Source organism: Penicillium canescens, assembly GCF_028828765.1.
Source record: "Penicillium canescens strain IBT 15451 chromosome Unknown utg000002l_segment0_segment0, whole genome shotgun sequence".
Classification (NCBI taxonomy): Eukaryota; Fungi; Ascomycota; class Eurotiomycetes; order Eurotiales; family Aspergillaceae; genus Penicillium; species Penicillium canescens.
In genome coordinates, this window is record NW_026703964.1 from 279,718 (window position 1) to 296,520 (window position 16,803).

The following is a 16,803-nucleotide window of genomic DNA, read 5'->3' on the forward strand; positions in this document are numbered from 1 at the left end:
GATTTGATGGCTTGAGATTCGATATGTCGTGCGCTGCAAGTGTGACGTAGGGAGGCGAGGGAGGGGTTGAGGAAAGAAAAAGAATGAGCGATGGTCGCTGGGCAACGCGACCTTTACGCGGGACGCGCGATGTTCAATTAGTCCCAACTCGGGATAGTGGGCACGTGACATGGTGAAGTATAGCCAATCCGGTGGATGAGTATATTGCTCCTCTACTCCGTACAGTATGATGAATGTATCTCAAGAGCTAGTAGGTAAATTGTAACTAAATGTGGATTCATGTGTACGCCAATAATATCACTATATACCCTATGCTTGGACGAACATGTCAATGTCAAAAGACAGCGCAAATGTATAACGAACAATCATTACTTTTTGAAACATGGCAGGCATCAACTCTATCACTGACCAATATTTCCGCGCTTTCCGCCACGCTTAGCACGATCGTGATGAGCCTTGAGTACTGCCCGAGTCTCCACCAAACTTCTCTTGTTCTTACTGCGGGCCTTGCCCAGCGTCATGAGGAAGTTCTTGCGGCGAGCCTTCTCCTTGTTGGTAGTACTCTTGCCCTGTTCCTCCTTGCGCTCCTTACGTCTAGCCTCCTTAGACTTGCGCTCAGAGCGGTCGGGCTGGCCCTCCTTGGCGTGGGCAATCTTCTCCTCACGCGTGGCCTTAGCGGCAGACAGAGCGGCAAGACCCTCGATCTCCTGGGCAGTCAGAGGATCATCAGTGTGACGAGAAGTCCAGGGAGCAGCACGCTTGCCCTTGTTGCCTGGAAGGAGAGCATCGACAGATGCCTGGGTGCGGAGCTCAGCGAGTTTGGCAAGATCAGCGGGTGTGAGGATGCGAGTGGTGGCCAGTTTCATGAAATCCATTTCCTCCTCCTTCTCGGTTTCCTTTTCATCGTCCTTCTTCTCAACCTCGGCGTCTGCCTTGGCCTTCTTTGAGGGTGGCGCCTTGCCTTCATCCTCGGAATCACTCATTTCGATCTCAACATCTTCCTCCACATTGATCCATTCACCAGAGTCATCACTGTCCTCGTCATCTTCGACATTCCAGGCAGCCCAGTCGGCCTCCTCGTCATCTTCTTCAGCGTCTGAAGGAAGACCCTTCTCCACGTTCCTCTTGCGACGCTCCTCGTCCTTCCACCTGGCCAAGAGTTCCAGTCCCTCGATGCCGCCAGCTTGCTGCTCACCGAATCGTCTCTCTTGCTTCGTGCCAGCGCGCAGACTCATGGCAGCTTCCTTACCACGGTCACGCTTCTTGAGCATCTGCGCTCCGACGTCACGGTAAAGACTGAGAAGACCCTTGGAGGCCATCATGACACCCTTATCCTTACTCTTCTTGTACATGACAAGATCCTGCAGCAATGTCTCATCCATAGCCAAAGGCTGTCTCACACAGATCTCACGAATGGCATTGAGACCAGCGGTGGCAACCTCACCGGCGGAGGCTTCAGACACGAACTCGTTGGCAATCTTTTGAATGAGGGGCTCGAGAACATCAGGAGGAACCAAGTCGTGGGATGCCTGGGCCAAAGAAGCCAGGAATGAAGTCACAGATGGTTGACGGGGTGTAAGGTACTTTTGGAAGTAGGAGTACAGAGGCATGATGTGCAACTGGTGCAGACCCACTAGACGGGACACCAATTGGAGCACCTGAAGCTTTTGCTCCAAGTTCAACTTTGACTTTTGGTTCTGGAGATGCTTGTAGAACATAGACTCGGCAAATCCTTGAGGATCGTGCAGCAAGTGAAGTGCTGAGAAGTTGAGGGGATGGGGTTGGTTCTTCTTCTTCTCCTTGTTCTTGACTGACTTGATGGCCTTTTCGGCGGCACGGGCCTTCTTGCGAGTCTTCTTGTTGATAGTAAGTTGGTGCTTAACTTGACCAACACTGACACCCTCATCGTCACTGCTTTCATCCTCCATGTCCTCACGCTCCTTGTCACCACCGAGGAAGAAACGGACGCCGCCAATGATAACCTTCTCGTTCTCAGACAAGGCAGCCTCCTTCATGATCTCAACGGCCTTGGCCTCAGTCCAAATTTGACGTTTCCATAGCTCTCGGGTGATCTTGATTGCCCACAAACCTTTAGACGATGTGCGATCAGATGTGACCAAGTTGAAGAGAACGGTCTGCATAGTCCGGTTCAACTTGTGGTTGGTGGTCTTCGAATTTGAGGTGCGAAGCTCCGAAAGGATCTTCTGGAACAGCAAAGCACGCAGAGTCTTGCTAGGTGTGGCGACAAGGATGGGGAAGAGAGTGTGCAGTAGGCTGAAGACTGTTAGAACAAAAGCAGAGGACTAAGAGGAGAGACAACATACGTGGCTGAATCAATGATATCCTTCTTCTTCAAAAGCACCAGACTTCCAACCAGCTTCTCCCGCAACTCAGTCTCCAATACCAGGTGGTGTTGCATGAGCATGTCAATGAGCTGCTGCGGGAAGTCCTTCAGAATGTCGGGGTAGCAGTCGGCCACATGGGAGATGAAGTCAATGAGATCCCGAAGAGAAATCACACCGGTATCTGTAGCGGACGACGGCGAGGCCATGAAGATCTCGCGGTGGGATTCATATTGGTAGTGTTGAGCGCGGAAATCTTCAATATAAGACCTGAGCAGCGCAAAGCGACATTAGTTCTGATCTAGCAAAACCCGATCGCAAGAACTATCTCCATTGACTTACTTGGGATCCTTGCGAATCTTGTGTTGCAAATTGGGCCTGCAGAGCGCAAAGAAAAGATGTTAGTATCTCGGACTGAAACCTCTGATCGACGGGCGCATCGACTGGCAAAATGCACATACAGATCAGCCTCGACCTTTTCCAAGGCTCCAAGCTTGCGTTTCACCATCCTCGCAGTATTTGAAATGAGAAGAGGGGTGGTTGGGGGAAGATGTATTTGGCGCGGACGGTCGACTCCAGGTCCGAAACTTTTTTCTCCGTATCGATAAGCGACGGAAAATCTGAATGTCAGATCAAGACAGGTCAGGGTAGAACTCTACATAAGTTGAATATCCTAACGCTAATATCTGACACTCAATCTATTAAAATACAGACAATCTACTCTGATCCAAATTGAAGTCAAGAAATTTTTTTTCTTAGGAAATTGGTCATTACAACCAAAGGTCTTCATGATCGCATCTCAACTACTGAAGAAAGACATCCGATTTCGTTCCCTTTTTAGATCGAGCCTTCTCCTTGACTGTATAATATGTACAGCCCCGCAGATGCATGCAAATCCATTGAATCCCGGTTAAAACCCCCGTCCATTCCAGTAATCGTAAACAGAGGACCAAACGGAGAACAAATCCAACACAACCCCTTTACCGGTTGCTCTTGGCAACACGCTCGAGCTCGTCCTTCTTCTTGATGGCGTAAGAGTTGGAAGAACCCTTGGCGGCATTGATCAGCTCCTCAGCAAGGCACTCAGCAATGCTCTTGATGTTGCGGAAAGAGGCCTCGCGAGCACCGATGGTGAGCAGAGAGATGGACTGGTTCACACGGCGGAGGGGAGACACATCGACGGCTGCAAGTGGGTTAGAAAATCGGCAAGAGTGGCGAAATGGATTGTTACATACCCTGGCGGCGGACGGTACCCTGGGAACCGATACGGGTGCTGTCCTCGCGGGGACCGCAGTTGACGATGGCGTCAACGGCGACCTGGAGAGGGTTCTGGTCGGTCATGATGTGGATCTGTGTGATAGAAGATTAGTGACCGAGACGTTCGAATAGGGCGAAATGGCACGTACGATCTCGAAAGCGTGAGCGACAATGCGGACAGCCAAGAGCTTCTTTCCGTTGTTGCGGCCGTTCATCATGAGCGAGTTGGTGAGACGCTCGATGATGGGGCACTGGGCCTTGCGGAAACGCTTGGCGGCATAGCGACCAGCGGAGTGGGAGAGGTAGACAGGGGAGCGGATCTGGATGTAGTCGCTGTGATGGCGGGTCAGCACCTCTGCAAATTTTGATATCCATGCAATGTCCAATCCTCCAGCGCGCTGATATGATCCTGTTGTGTGCGATGAGAAAATTGTGCCACGGCGTGTGTTGTGGTCCTGCGTTCAGACATTTCGAGATTCCCTTCCTCCAGCCAAAAAATCTTGCGAATCCTCCCAATTCGTATCGCTTTTTCTCGCACACAACAGAAATTCACCTGGCGCACAGAGGATCGCAAAGAAACACTCACGTCAGGGAGATATCACGGATCTCGACATCATCGTAGCTCCACTTGTTGAACAGCTTGACGCTGCCCTGCTCGGCCAAAACCTCCTTGGGAAGGACTGGGAAGGTGGCGACCTCGACGTCCCCGTTGTCGGACATGTTGACTGTTCGGAGGGGTTCGTGGGAAAATTGACCGGGTTGTCGTTTGGTGATTGAACGTCGATGAGGTTCCGGTTATCCACGAAGGAAATTGGTGGACTCGCTTAGGTTGTGCGGGGGTCATGTGATTTAGGGCAGTCTGTAGGGTCACCTGATTTAGTGCCTTGGTGCCTGAACTGACACCTCAGGCATGAACTTCATGATGATCAGCGCGAACGAGAAGTTTGTATACAAATACACCAGTTTGAATTTCTTCCAAGGTTATACATATCATCTGTTAATGGAGTTGATTTTTATTTGTATACAATTGGACCACTAAGTCAGCTACATCTGCAACTAACCCCTCGGTATCAATTGCCCCAAGTGAAACCCAAGATGGTACCTGACAGCCACACTCAATACGAATCTAATTCGAGAACAATAAAGGTAGAAACATACAAACATAGACACGAAGAAGTATAGAAATATAGAACATCCTATATATAGTGTATACATGTCTCAGTGCACACTCGGTTCGTCTGACCGCCCTTAGCCTTAGCGGGTGACGTTGCGGCCTTGCGGAGACAGACAATTGATCTTCCCCAGAACGACTTGCGACTAGGCGATCCTCGGCAACTGAGTCTGCCACTCCTACACATCTTGCGCCCTTGAGACGCTCATGCGATGAGGCGTCCGTGACTCCGTTTCATCCCTCCCCCGCGTTTCCATACTACCCCGAATTGAGGAATTTCGATACTCTGCCCAAATGGCGGAAGAGTCCCCTGAGCTCCAGGCCGCTTTGCGGAACCTAGATCGGGAATTGGAGGTATGTGCTGGCGTGCGCTTGTCGATTCTTTCGCTCACAAGTTGTGACAGGAGGGCGATATCACCGAGAAAGGGTAAGACACGCGACATACTTTGCCAGGCCACGATCCCCTCATCACCACAGTCAGACCGGTTTTCGAGACACTGGGACCGTCATTTGCGCAGTTATGAGCCCGCAACCACACAATATGGAGAGCTAACAACACCAAAGATACCAAAAGCGACGAACTGTCCTGCTTTCCCAGTTTCTCGGTCCGAATAAGCCTCTTGATATCAATACTCACGCCAATTCCCTTCACGATGCCCCCGCGTCCGGTTCCATGGCCCCGCCGGCAATTTTGAGCGTTCGCCCGCCGACTGCCGACTCTTCACAACATATCAAATCCCCCACCTACTCAGGTGGTTTCGACGACTTACAAAGCGGAGGTCTCGGATATGGTGCTGGTATAGACGCACATGATGCGTCTTTGGCATCTCCAGGATCTCATGACAGAGACAGCACAGGCATGCTCCAAGCCCGGGATCGGATGCCCTCATCGGGCTCCTACGACTCTTTGTTCCTTCCAAGGCCACCAATTTCTGGCTCGCAAGGTCCAGACGGCTCTCGAACCGCAACTTTAATGAGCCAAAACTACGCATTCAACCCAAGCTCTCAGGCCGAGTATGTGTCCCAGGCTGAGTACACGCAACCAGAGTATGCCCAGGCTGAGTATGCGGACGATGGCATGGGATACTACGATCCTGGATCTGGCGGGCCCACGCGACAGTCTACAATGCTTGATTCCCAACAGGGATACTTCTCCGACTTTGCGGGGCAACAGCATGATGACTATAGGGATAGCTATGGGGGTGGCTTCCATCGCTATTCTCAGTCCGGAGAGGCCTTCTCACCCACCGCAAACATGGCGCCGCCCCTGATCCCGGCATCTGAACTTCAGCATGGACCGGCGATTGAGCATCTCCAGCCCCTTGAGCCCCGAGAGATACCATTTGCGCTGAACGACCCGCATGACAAGAATATCCCGATGGCCAACTTTGACAACCTACCCACGGTCTTACGGCACCGCGCTCGAGCTCACCCAAAGCAGCCGGCATATTGGGTACTGGATACAAAAGGCAAGGAGGTTGCATCGATCACCTGGGAAAAGCTGTCTACCCGTGCGGAGAAAGTTGCTCAGGTCATTCGCGACAAGAGTAACCTCTACCGCGGAGATCGAGTTGCTCTGATTTACCGCGAGGCTGAAATCATCGAATTTGCCGTTGCTCTCATGGGTTGCTTCATTGCAGGAGTTGTAGCAGTGCCAATCAACAGCTTGGATGACTATACAAGTCTCAACCTCGTGCTTACATCGACGCAGGCCCACCTGGCTTTGACCACGGAGAACAATTTGAAGAACTTCCAACGTGACATCACAGCACAGAAGTTGAATTGGCCACGAGGTGTTGAATGGTGGAAAACAAACGAGTTTGGCAGCTTTCATCCGAAGAAGAAGGATGAGACGCCTGCTTTGCAGGTCCCTGACTTGGCCTATATCGAGTTCGCCCGTGCTCCGACGGGTGACCTGCGTGGTGTCGTGATGAGCCATCGAACAATTATGCACCAGATGGCATGCTTGAGTGCAATTATTTCCACGGTGCCCACGGAGTCAAGCGCGAGGCAATATGGAACCAAGGGGGAGACCATCATCAGCTATCTCGACCCGAGACAAGGAATCGGCATGATCATGGCTATTCTCTTCACTGTGTACGGTGGGCACACAACCGTGTGGCATGAGAACCAAGCTGTTGAGACACCCGGCCTGTATGCCCACCTTATAACCAAGTACAAGGCTACAGTCATGGCAACCGACTACTCTGGCTTGAAGATTGCCACCTACAACTACCAACAAGATCCGATGTCAACTAGGCATTTCAAGAAGAACTCCGAGCCTAATTTCAGCAGTGTTAAAATCTGTCTGATTGATACCCTTACTCTTGACCCCGAATTCCATGAAATCCTGGCAGACAGATGGCTTCGTCCAATGAGGAACCCCCGGGCTAGGGAAATTGTTGCCCCCATGCTGTGTTTGCCAGAACATGGAGGCATGGTCATCAGTATGCGCGACTGGCTGGGTGGTGAAGAGCGAATGGGATGTGCTTTGACACACGAAATGGACCCTGCCAGCCGTGATGATGACAAGAAAGAAGACTCGAGCCTGACCAAGTCGGAGCACAACACTGGCTTCGGAAGTAGTCTTCTAGGTGGTGGAGCACGTGTCTCGACACCCAAGAAGAGCGACAAGAACGAGCTTAGTGAGGTCCTTCTCGACAAAGAGGCCTTGAAAAGCAATGAGGTCGTTGTGCTTGCCATGGGCGAGGATGCCCGGAAGTATGCTAGCAGTATGCCTCATGCTGTCCGTGTTGGTGCCTTTGGCTACCCAATTCCTGACGCAACCCTCGCTGTTGTTGACCCCGAAACCAATCTGCTTTGTACGCCAAATGTCGTTGGAGAGATTTGGGTTGATTCACCATCTCTATCTGGTGGCTTCTGGGCGTTGCCAAAGCACACCGAGGCTATTTTCCATGCTCGTCCCTATAAATTCGAAGAGGCCAACCCGACTCCCATCCTTGTGGAACCAGAGTTTCTGCGCACTGGTCTGCTCGGCTGCGTGATTGAGGGCAGACTGTTCATACTTGGTCTTTATGAAGACCGTCTCCGTCAAAAGGTGGAGTGGGTTGAGCACGGTCAAGAGATTGTCGAACACCGATACTTCTTCGTTCAACATCTGACTGTCAGCATTCTCAAGAAGGTGCCGAAAATCCACGATTGCACTGCTTTTGACGTGTTTGTCAATGAGGAACATCTTCCGGTCATTGTTTTGGAGTCCTATTCAGCTTCGACGGCACCGACAACTTCTGGCGGCCCACCAAGGCAGCTCGATTCGGTCCTTTTGGATTCATTAGCAGACAGGTGTATGGAGGTTTTGTACCAGGAGCATCATCTTCGGGTATACTGTGTTCTTCTCACAGCCCCTAACACTCTCCCTCGTGTCACCAAGAATGGTAGACAGGAGATTGGTAACATGCTCTGTCGCAAAGACTTCGAGGCTGGTATGTTGCAAGCTGTGCACGTCAAGTTTGGAGTTGAACGATCGGTGATGAACCTGCCTGTTGGCATTGACCCCGAGGGAGGCATTTGGTCACCTCTTGCTCTATCATCACGACAGGACATGCTTGCATACCAAGAAAAGCAGTACTCCGGTGTTGATTATCGTGATGTTGTGATGGATGACCGAACATCCACGCCATTGAACAACTTCAACACTATTGTCGACCTTCTGCACTGGCGGGTTTCCCGTCAAGCCGAAGAACTTGCATACTGTTCTATTGATGGCCGCGGAAAGGAAGGAAAGGGTATTACTTGGAAGAAGTTTGACTTGAAGGTCTCCGCGGTAGCAACCTACCTGAAGAACAAGGTCAAGGTGCGACCAGGAGATCATCTCGTTTTGATGTACACGCACTCGGAAGACTACATCTATGCTATCCATGCATGCTTCTGCTTGGGCGCTGTTGTCATTCCTATGGCACCCATCGATCAGAACCGTCTTTCAGAGGATGCCCCCGCATTCTTGCACATAATCAGTGATTTCAACGTCAAGGCAATCATTGTTAACACGGAAGTTGACCATGTCATGAGACAAAAGCTCGTCTCGCAACACATCAAGCAATCTGCTCAGGTCCTTCGAATTGGCGTTCCTGCAATCTACAACACCACAAAGCCCTCCAAACAGTCTCACGGATGTCGTGAACTTGGTTACACAGTGAAAGATACTTGGCTCCAAGGAAACCAGCCAGCTCTTGTTTGGACCTATTGGACACCAGACCAGCGAAGAATTTCCGTGAATATTTCTCACGAAACTATCATGGGCATGTGTAAGGTTCAGAAGGAGACTTGCCAGATGACCAGCTCGAGGCCGGTACTTGGAAGTGTGCGTAGTACACTGGGACTTGGATTCCTTCACACCTGCTTGATGGGTATCTTCGTCGGTAAGTTTACTATTTCTGTCAAAAGATCCCGTTTTAATGTGTTAGGTGCCCCCACGTATCTTGTTTCGCCTGTCGACTTTGCACAAAATCCAATGACCCTCTTCGTCACCCTCGCTCGATACAAGGTCAAGGACACTTACGCCACTAGCCAAATGCTGGACTACGCGATGAGTGCTATGGCAGGAAAGGGCTTCCAGCTTCAGGAATTGAAAAACCTGATGATCTCCGCAGAAGGGAGACCCAGAGTGGATATTTGTATGTATGAGCACCATGAGAGCATGGAATATAAGCTGACATTCGTTGCACAGACGGCAAAGTACGCCTACATTTCGCTAATGCCAGCCTGGACCGCACTGCGATCAACGTCGTTTACTCGCACGTTCTCAATCCCATGGTTACCACAAGATCTTACATGTGCATTGAGCCGATCGAGCTCTGGCTCGACCTACGAAGCCTCCGTCAAGGTCTCATTTACCCCGTCGACCCTGACGCAGATCCTACTGCCCTGTTGTTGCAAGACTCGGGTATGGTACCAGTCAATACACAGATTGCGATTGTGAACCCGGAAACCTGCACACTGGCTCACGTCGGCGAGTACGGTGAGATTTGGGTTCAATCTGATGCCTGTGCTCAGGGATTCTACAAATCAAAGCAAGAGTTTGATTCCGAGCGGTTAAATGGCCGCGTTGCGGATGGTGATCCCAGCGTGCCTTATGTCCGGACCGGTGATCTTGGTTTCCTTCACACTGTTACTCGGCCGATTGGTCCTGGTGGTCAGCCGGTCGAGATGCAGGTGTTGTTCCTTCTTGGAAGCATTGGTGAGACCTTCGAAGTCAACGGACTGAATCATTTCCCGATGGACATTGAATCCTCTGTGGAGAGGTGCCATCGCAACATTGTCAATGGAGGATGGTAAGTAATTGACACTTTTATAGAACAACTTGATGCTAACATGATCTATAGCGCCATTTTCCAAGCTGGCGGCTTGATTGTTGTCGTGGTTGAAGTCACTCGCAAGGCATACTTGGCCTCCCTCGTCCCTGTCATCGTCGATGCTGTGCTTAATGAGCACCAGGTTGTGGCAGACATTGTTGCATTCGTTTCTCACGGTGACTTCCCTCGTTCTCGTCTAGGCGAGAAGCAGCGAGGAAAGGTTCTGGCTTCGTGGGTAACCCGGAAGCTGCGAACAATTGCTCAATTCAGCATTCGCGATATGGAGGGCTCCGACAATCCATTCGCAGAGATGCCCCAGCATCGTATGAGCAGGATCTCCAAGCCAGGAAGCACCATGGGCAACAGCATTCGCCACTCGACCATGAATCCCGAGATTGATCCTCTTCCCCGCTCACCCGCTGGAGTGACGCTGGAGGAAACCATCCACCCAGAAGCTACTTATAGTAACGATGTGCCTCCACCGATGCCACATGAGCTTGATACTACCACGGATAACGCCGTGGCTGCAAACCCTGTCCCACAGCCTAATCCCACTGTGCCTTACGTCAAGGAACCCCAGTCTGCCACGCTAGTGACCGAGTTTGACGATTCCCACCACGACACGCTGGACCAGGTGGATGGCAACCCCGGCGCAGACCGCGACTTCCGTTTCAGCTTTGACATGGTCAATACTCCTATGGCGCCGCAATCGCAAGGATTCATTCCCCCTGGCAGTGAGCGGCCTTCAACCGGACGAGAATCGCTGCCTAGCCAGCAGGGATGGGATTATAGTAATGCACCTACAATTGGCACAGCACATGCCGATTCAACACGGCCCGCAACACAGGACAGCGGGCAAATCGACGATTGGCCCCAAGAGGCCTTGATGTACCAATCCGCACTTGGAGAGGACAGCCAAGACTTCCACACAGCAAATAGCCACGGTGCTCCAGCGCGGCGGTATGATGGCTCTGGGTACGATGCTTGAGTTGACCGCGTATGCGATACATGTTTCCCGTCATTTATTGCTTAAATGCCCTGGGGCATGCTCCTTGATTTTTCGGTTTTGTGACTGTTATATTCTTATTTTCCCGTAGCATTGCGCTTTGGTTGTTCTGTTTTCGTGTTTTGTTTTCAAATACCTCGATCAGCCTTATGTTTACTTCGCCCTTCTTGCATGTTGCGCTTTGTACATACATAACAACCCGATTTTCACTACGGTTGATGTCTTTTGTTTTTCCCCACCCTCCGGTTCTTGGGTAGAATCAAAGACACCTGCCTCTAGGCGACCTGACTTACGATTGATAAATCTCTGTTTAAAAGTGTTTATTTGCTGCCTCTTATACGGCAAGGGTATCCGAAAGAGCCCGGCTAGCCCTCAAGCTATGATATGAAAACAGATGCAAAACGCTAGCCGCTAGAGGATGAAACAGTATTCTCCCAGCTTTATACCTCAACCTCGAAAACGAATGCTATCACAGCACCGCCAACGAGCACAATCCCTGCCAACATAGGAAGCGACACCTGATTTGCCAAGGTCAAGGGAACCAGTGCCTGATTTTGCGGCCTCAACATCTGCGGATAGAAGTACCAAGTCGATGTAACACCCAACCAAGCCATAGCCCAGAGAAGACCAAGAGTTCTCTGCCACATCGGCCGAGGCACACTTTTGTCTGGTGGATTCAGAGATTTCCAAAGTGCCTTGATCCCATCTTCAATCAGGAGTCCTACTGGAGCCGTAACGAAGAATAATATGGCCCCGGATTCCTGCATTGGAATTCCTTGCACGAAATCAAGGACAACATGAAGTCCTCCTGAGAGGAAGAACACGACGAATACGTTCGTATAGCGTTCTAACAGTGACCTGGATGGTAGACCTAGTAGGTCGCGGGTGATGGAAGTACCCATGGAGGTAAGGGGTTGTTGTAGCAACTGATGCCAAAATTTCCTATGACTTATTAGCATTCTCCTTTTCTTCTCGAATTCTAGAGAAGAACTTACGCCCAAAACCCTCGCATTGTATCAGCATCCCCAGCCTTTCCAAACAAGGGCGGACAATTAGATGGCGAGTCAATTCCAAGTCCAACAACAATTATAGAAAAAGCCCGATGGTGGAAGTCAATGAGAATACGACTGACGACAAACCCAGCCACGAGATTCGAAATGAGCCGTTCAATCCATTGCTCAACAGACAAACCCCATTGAACCACCGATGGCAAAGCCCCATGTTTCTCTTGCTCTAACGCCTGCTGCAAAGCAAGTGTAGCAAAAAGATCCAGCGCCAGATACTGCCAAACAGCAATAACTGACTGACGAACCAAGAAGCGACCTCGCGAGGGCTCCTTCAGACCCCTGCGTTGATAATAAGCCGGTTGCTGTGGCGCATTTTTAATCTGCCAGGGGGTACGAATCCCCCTCGGCTGATAAAAGAGCCGAACAACATAATAAAGACGCGAGACGCCGTGGCCAGCTTCGACGGGTAGATCATTGACATCTTTCGGGTTGAGGAGTAACCAATTGAAAGATTGGAGGACGATTGACAATGTCAGACGTGCGAATTCACACCATATAAAGCCAGGACCTAGTTCTGCTGCTAGGTTTATGGCTCTGTAGGCAATCCATATTGAGCATGGAATTGAGAGGTAGCGGAGGGTTGATCGCTTTGGTGTTGCCAGCAGCAGGGTTGCGGGTAGTAGGCAGTGGATGGCATATAGAGTGAGGACTTCTGGGATCTTCGAGGATTTTATTTCGTCCATTTTAGGTCGGATAGGGGCAAGCCCTCTGAACATGCAGTCGAGTCAACATTGAAGTTGATTGTCGATCTTTGCCCACGTGAGATTATAGTTGATGCCTGGTTTGTCAGGCCAATTTGATCGGTTATCTCGCATAGATGCACGGTGCATTGGAAACATAGTATTTGGACGTTGGTTTTACATTGTTTGCTCCTATCCAAGGATTATATAAAGGTGTATTGGGCGATCATTATAACTTGAATATATTAAATTGAGAAGCTAACTAGTATACGACCCCTTCCCTTTAGGACCAACAACACTCCTCGGAGTATGATGCACATGCGAGCGATCATCCTGCGAATGATAATTCAATGAATCATCATCCCTTGATCTTGATTCCTCCAACCGCGTGAGCGGAAACTCACTATCCATCTCATCGATTTGTTTCGACGTATTACTCTTGCTGAGAATAGGACCACTCGCCAGCTGGGTGGTGTATTCATCCTTGGCAGTAGCAAACAGAGATGGAAAAGCGGCTTTAAGAATCGGCCGGAGCATCGGCGCGCAGACATTTGCAATGGCAAGCGCAGGCTCAGTGACGCTCCAGAAGGCAGCCCAGATCATGGAGTATGGAAGATCGGTGAAATCGACTGCTGTGAGCACTTTAATGCGGATGATTGTGATGGAGGAAATACTGTTCAATTAGTATCTTGTGAAGACGGGATAGAGAGATAACGTACAATATACCCAGCCCAAATATGCTATACAATGCCATCTTAGTTGCGGTGGACATCTGCAACTTCCAGATGAACCGGATGGGCAAGACCATAATCATCACATCCGTAAGAAGGTTGAAAACCCCAATTGTCGTGAACGCGACATTCTGGTTCGCACAATGACCCGGTAACGCCGGATTCCAGTTTCTCTCAAATGGCGTGCAAAGGAGAAAGACCTGAAGCACACTTCCAGTCCAGTATGCAGCAGCACACCCCATGCATACCCACGTGAGAATGCGGAACTCCTTGCTCACAAAGATGCGCAGATACAGAAAGAGGTAGGATAATTTCGCAAGGACCATGGCGTTGTAATACACAAGTTGGTAAATGATGAGCATTTTGAACATGAGCACTGTATTCTCCAGTGGAACCTTTGCAATATGGTGTCGCATGCCAAGTCGAGCATAGTGATATTGCATTGCTAGCATTCCGTATGTATGCAGCATGGCAGCGACGCAGAATGCATCATCCCACCATATGTTGCTTTTTCGAATATGGCGCGACACGAATCGTAATATCACCAGAATGGTAGCGACGGCGACCAGGATCGTATTGGCAATGAGACCGTCACGGACGATGGGGTATGTGAAGACATTGTATAGATGCATAGTTTAAGGTTGTGACATCCTTGCTTCGACAGGACATAATGGGGGAAATGGGCCGACCAGGATACTTTAAAATAAACAGACCAGACTCAACTGTTAAGCCAAAATAATTTAATGTCGACCTACAGGGGCCGTTGGGTTTCGGGTGGTACTTTCTTTGATGCCGATGGAGCCGAAGGATTTGAGGCTAACGTTGTGATTGGCAAGATTGGGGGCTAAAACACTAGCTGTTGCCAAGTGCGAGACAATGCCTTGATTAAGGTGGTGACAGTCCCCGCCAACTCTAGTCAGGTCTAGTCAGCTCTAGGCAGGAGACCAGACTTGCCAAGGGCTATTCGTGGCAGGTTAGGGCTTTTTTTTTCAGGAGCCGGACTGATTCCGGAGTCCAGAAGTTCATCCCTTTCGCCTTGGGCTTTTCAGAGCTTTTCAGAGAGTGTTTACAATTATCGATCCATCTTTCTAAGCTTCAAAATGGATGATTATGATTATATTATTGTCGGCGCAGGCATTGGCGGTCTTGTCCTGGCCAACCGACTGAGCCAAGATGCCTCTGTCAATGTCCTCCTTATTGAAGCAGGCGCCAATCGTATGGGAGATCCCCGTATTGACACTCCTGGCTTTTTGGGTACAATGTATGGCAATCCGGACTTTGACTGGGATTATATGAGCGTTCCGCAGGTATTGCTCCCGTCGCATCTCTTCCATGTACAGAACTCAATAATAGATAGGTCCATGTAAACAACCGTCAAATTGGCCAGCCTCGCGGTCGTGTCGTCGGCGGCTCCTCTGCCATGAATTTTTCAGTGGCCGTGTATCCCACTGCATCGAACTTTGAGAGCTGGAAGGCACTGGGGAATGCAGGCTGGGGCGCGGAGGATATGGCGCCCTACCTTCGCAAATTCCACACCTACACTCCACCCAGCGAGGCCACAGCAGAGCTCCTTGGTACCAATCGCTACGTGAAGACTGAGAACCAAGGATCTGATGGGCCTGTCCCTGTGTCTCTGCCGGATGTGTACGGGGAATTCAACAAGGCATGGGACGAGACATTTGCGCAATTAGGCTGGCAGACAGATGCCGATCCCATCCAAGGCCAAAAGCTGGGTGCTTTTACCAGCCCGCTAACCCTTGATGCGAAGACGGGCAAAAGAGGATATGCGGCGGCTTACTATACCCCCGAGGTTGCGGCGCGGCCAAATCTGCGACTGCTCACAGAGACAGCTGTTGAGCATGTCCTTTTTGCCCAAGAAGATGGAGAGGTCATTGCAAGAGGCGTTCAGGTAAAGTCTCAGGACAATTCATACCAAATCGCCGCCAAGAAAGAAGTGATTCTCTGTGGAGGCAGCTTGAACACTCCTCAGTTGCTTGAACTCTCTGGCATAGGAAGTGCAGACCTTCTCAAGAGCCACAATATCCCAGTTATTATTGACAACCCAGCAGTAGGCGAGAATCTACAAGACCACGCTCTCTCTACTATCAATTTCGAGGTTGTGGATAACCACGTCTCGGGTGATATCATGCGTAATCCAGATGTCGTCCAGGCACTGATCAAGCTATATGAAGAGACGCACGGTGGCCCCTTGTCAGGCATGCCACTCAGCATGGCCTATCTTCCCTTCGTGGATGGAAAGGGTGCTGTCCCCAAAGAGCAAATTGACAACCTCCTCTCCACGCACCTTGACAACGACAATCTCCCAGCCAACCTGCGAGTGCAATATAACCACCTCCGCGAGATCCTTCTCCAGAATGATGACACTTCCTCACACTACCTCTACATGCCCGTCCAGCTCCAGATGAACGCCGACAAGACAACTCTCTCCGATGTCTTGGCTAAAACCCTCCCAGGAAACTACATCTCCATCTTGGTCTTGAACAGCCACCCCTTCTCTCGGGGATCAGTCCATATCTCCTCTGGAAAGAGTGAAGATAAGCCGACCTACGATCCCAACTTCCTCTCGCACCCTCTCGACCTCGAGATTATGGCAAGACAACTGCAGTTCCTGGACCGTATCGTGGAGACTGCACCCTTCTCTACTCTCCTCAAGCCAGGAAAACGGATGCCGGAACAAGCAAAGAACCTGAGCAATCTGGACTACGCAAAGGAGATCGTTAAGGAACGCTTGTTTACTTGCTTCCATCCGGCGGGTTCGTGCGCCATGTTACCAAAGGAGAGTGGAGGTGTGGTTGATTCCGAGCTGAAGGTCTACGGCACGAAGAACTTGCGAGTTGTTGACGCAAGTATCTTCCCTCTTGAACCGAGTGGGAATATTCAGGCTGCTGTGTATGCAGTTGCGGAGAAGGCGGCCGACTTGATCAGAGCTAGAAGCTAAAGAGAGTTTAAACTTATAGATAGGCATGACCAATTTGAAATCTGCTCAGCCACCCTATGGTCGAGTAAAGTCAGAGTACTGGAGATGAGATACAATTTGAAATGTTCCTATATATGTCATACCATATGAGGCGGACATTTGGTCTAGCGGTCATCATTACCGACTGATCCTTCTCCTCTTGGACGCTATGTCTGCCCCATTCCGTATCATTTGGTTAATTTTGGAGTGACTCTTGATCTCCGGTCGAAGCTAGACGATGACTTATTATTATATCGAAG

The 16,803-nt window shown here is 50.3% G+C and overlaps 6 protein-coding genes across 6 annotated transcripts; 2 read left to right on the forward strand and 4 right to left on the reverse strand.

Moving 5' to 3' along the window:
- Positions 1 to 401: 401 nt before the first annotated feature.
- N7446_001288 (SDA1 family protein) lies at positions 402 to 2,850 on the reverse strand (the record flags this gene model as incomplete). The annotated part of the gene is made up of 4 exons (XM_058510037.1): positions 402 to 2,274; positions 2,325 to 2,612; positions 2,685 to 2,720; positions 2,804 to 2,850. The coding sequence occupies 4 exons, from the start codon at positions 2,848 to 2,850 to the stop codon at positions 402 to 404; spliced, it is 2,244 nt and encodes a 747-aa protein (XP_058375573.1).
- Positions 2,851 to 3,322: 472 nt separating this feature from the next.
- On the reverse strand, positions 3,323 to 4,319 carry N7446_001289 (40S ribosomal protein uS7; the record flags this gene model as incomplete). The annotated part of the gene is made up of 4 exons (XM_058510038.1): positions 3,323 to 3,525; positions 3,578 to 3,692; positions 3,749 to 3,932; positions 4,186 to 4,319. The coding sequence occupies 4 exons, from the start codon at positions 4,317 to 4,319 to the stop codon at positions 3,323 to 3,325; spliced, it is 636 nt and encodes a 211-aa protein (XP_058375574.1).
- Positions 4,320 to 4,899: 580 nt separating this feature from the next.
- N7446_001290 (putative AMP binding domain protein) lies at positions 4,900 to 11,324 on the forward strand. The gene is made up of 6 exons (XM_058510039.1): positions 4,900 to 5,124; positions 5,175 to 5,197; positions 5,335 to 9,149; positions 9,195 to 9,404; positions 9,458 to 10,061; positions 10,113 to 11,324. Exons 1-6 carry the CDS (start codon positions 5,065 to 5,067, stop codon positions 11,068 to 11,070), a joined length of 5,670 nt encoding a protein of 1,889 aa, XP_058375575.1. The 5' UTR covers positions 4,900 to 5,064; the 3' UTR covers positions 11,071 to 11,324.
- A 204-nt stretch (positions 11,325 to 11,528) lies between these two features.
- On the reverse strand, positions 11,529 to 12,838 carry pyr8 (acetyltransferase pyr8; the record flags this gene model as incomplete). Its single annotated transcript, XM_058510040.1, has 2 exons — positions 11,529 to 12,030; positions 12,084 to 12,838. The coding sequence occupies 2 exons, from the start codon at positions 12,836 to 12,838 to the stop codon at positions 11,529 to 11,531; spliced, it is 1,257 nt and encodes a 418-aa protein (XP_058375576.1).
- A 255-nt stretch (positions 12,839 to 13,093) lies between these two features.
- On the reverse strand, positions 13,094 to 14,198 carry N7446_001292 (uncharacterized protein; the record flags this gene model as incomplete). Its single annotated transcript, XM_058510041.1, has 2 exons — positions 13,094 to 13,508; positions 13,555 to 14,198. The coding sequence occupies 2 exons, from the start codon at positions 14,196 to 14,198 to the stop codon at positions 13,094 to 13,096; spliced, it is 1,059 nt and encodes a 352-aa protein (XP_058375577.1).
- Positions 14,199 to 14,666: 468 nt separating this feature from the next.
- Positions 14,667 to 16,525, forward strand: N7446_001293 (GMC family oxidoreductase; the record flags this gene model as incomplete). Its single annotated transcript, XM_058510042.1, has 2 exons — positions 14,667 to 14,873; positions 14,924 to 16,525. The coding sequence occupies 2 exons, from the start codon at positions 14,667 to 14,669 to the stop codon at positions 16,523 to 16,525; spliced, it is 1,809 nt and encodes a 602-aa protein (XP_058375578.1).
- Positions 16,526 to 16,803: the final 278 nt, after the last annotated feature.

Excerpts from the sequence above, each read along its gene's own strand:
- N7446_001290 (XM_058510039.1), top strand. The coding sequence starts at position 5,065 with ATGGCGGAAGAGTCCCCTGAGCTCCAGGCCGCTTTGCGGAACCTAGAT. Across the intron at positions 5,198-5,334 it reads GGCGATATCACCGAGAAAGG|ATACCAAAAGCGACGAACTG; the intron begins GTAAGACACGCG and ends ACAACACCAAAG. Across the intron at positions 9,150-9,194 it reads CTTGATGGGTATCTTCGTCG|GTGCCCCCACGTATCTTGTT; the intron begins GTAAGTTTACTA and ends TTAATGTGTTAG.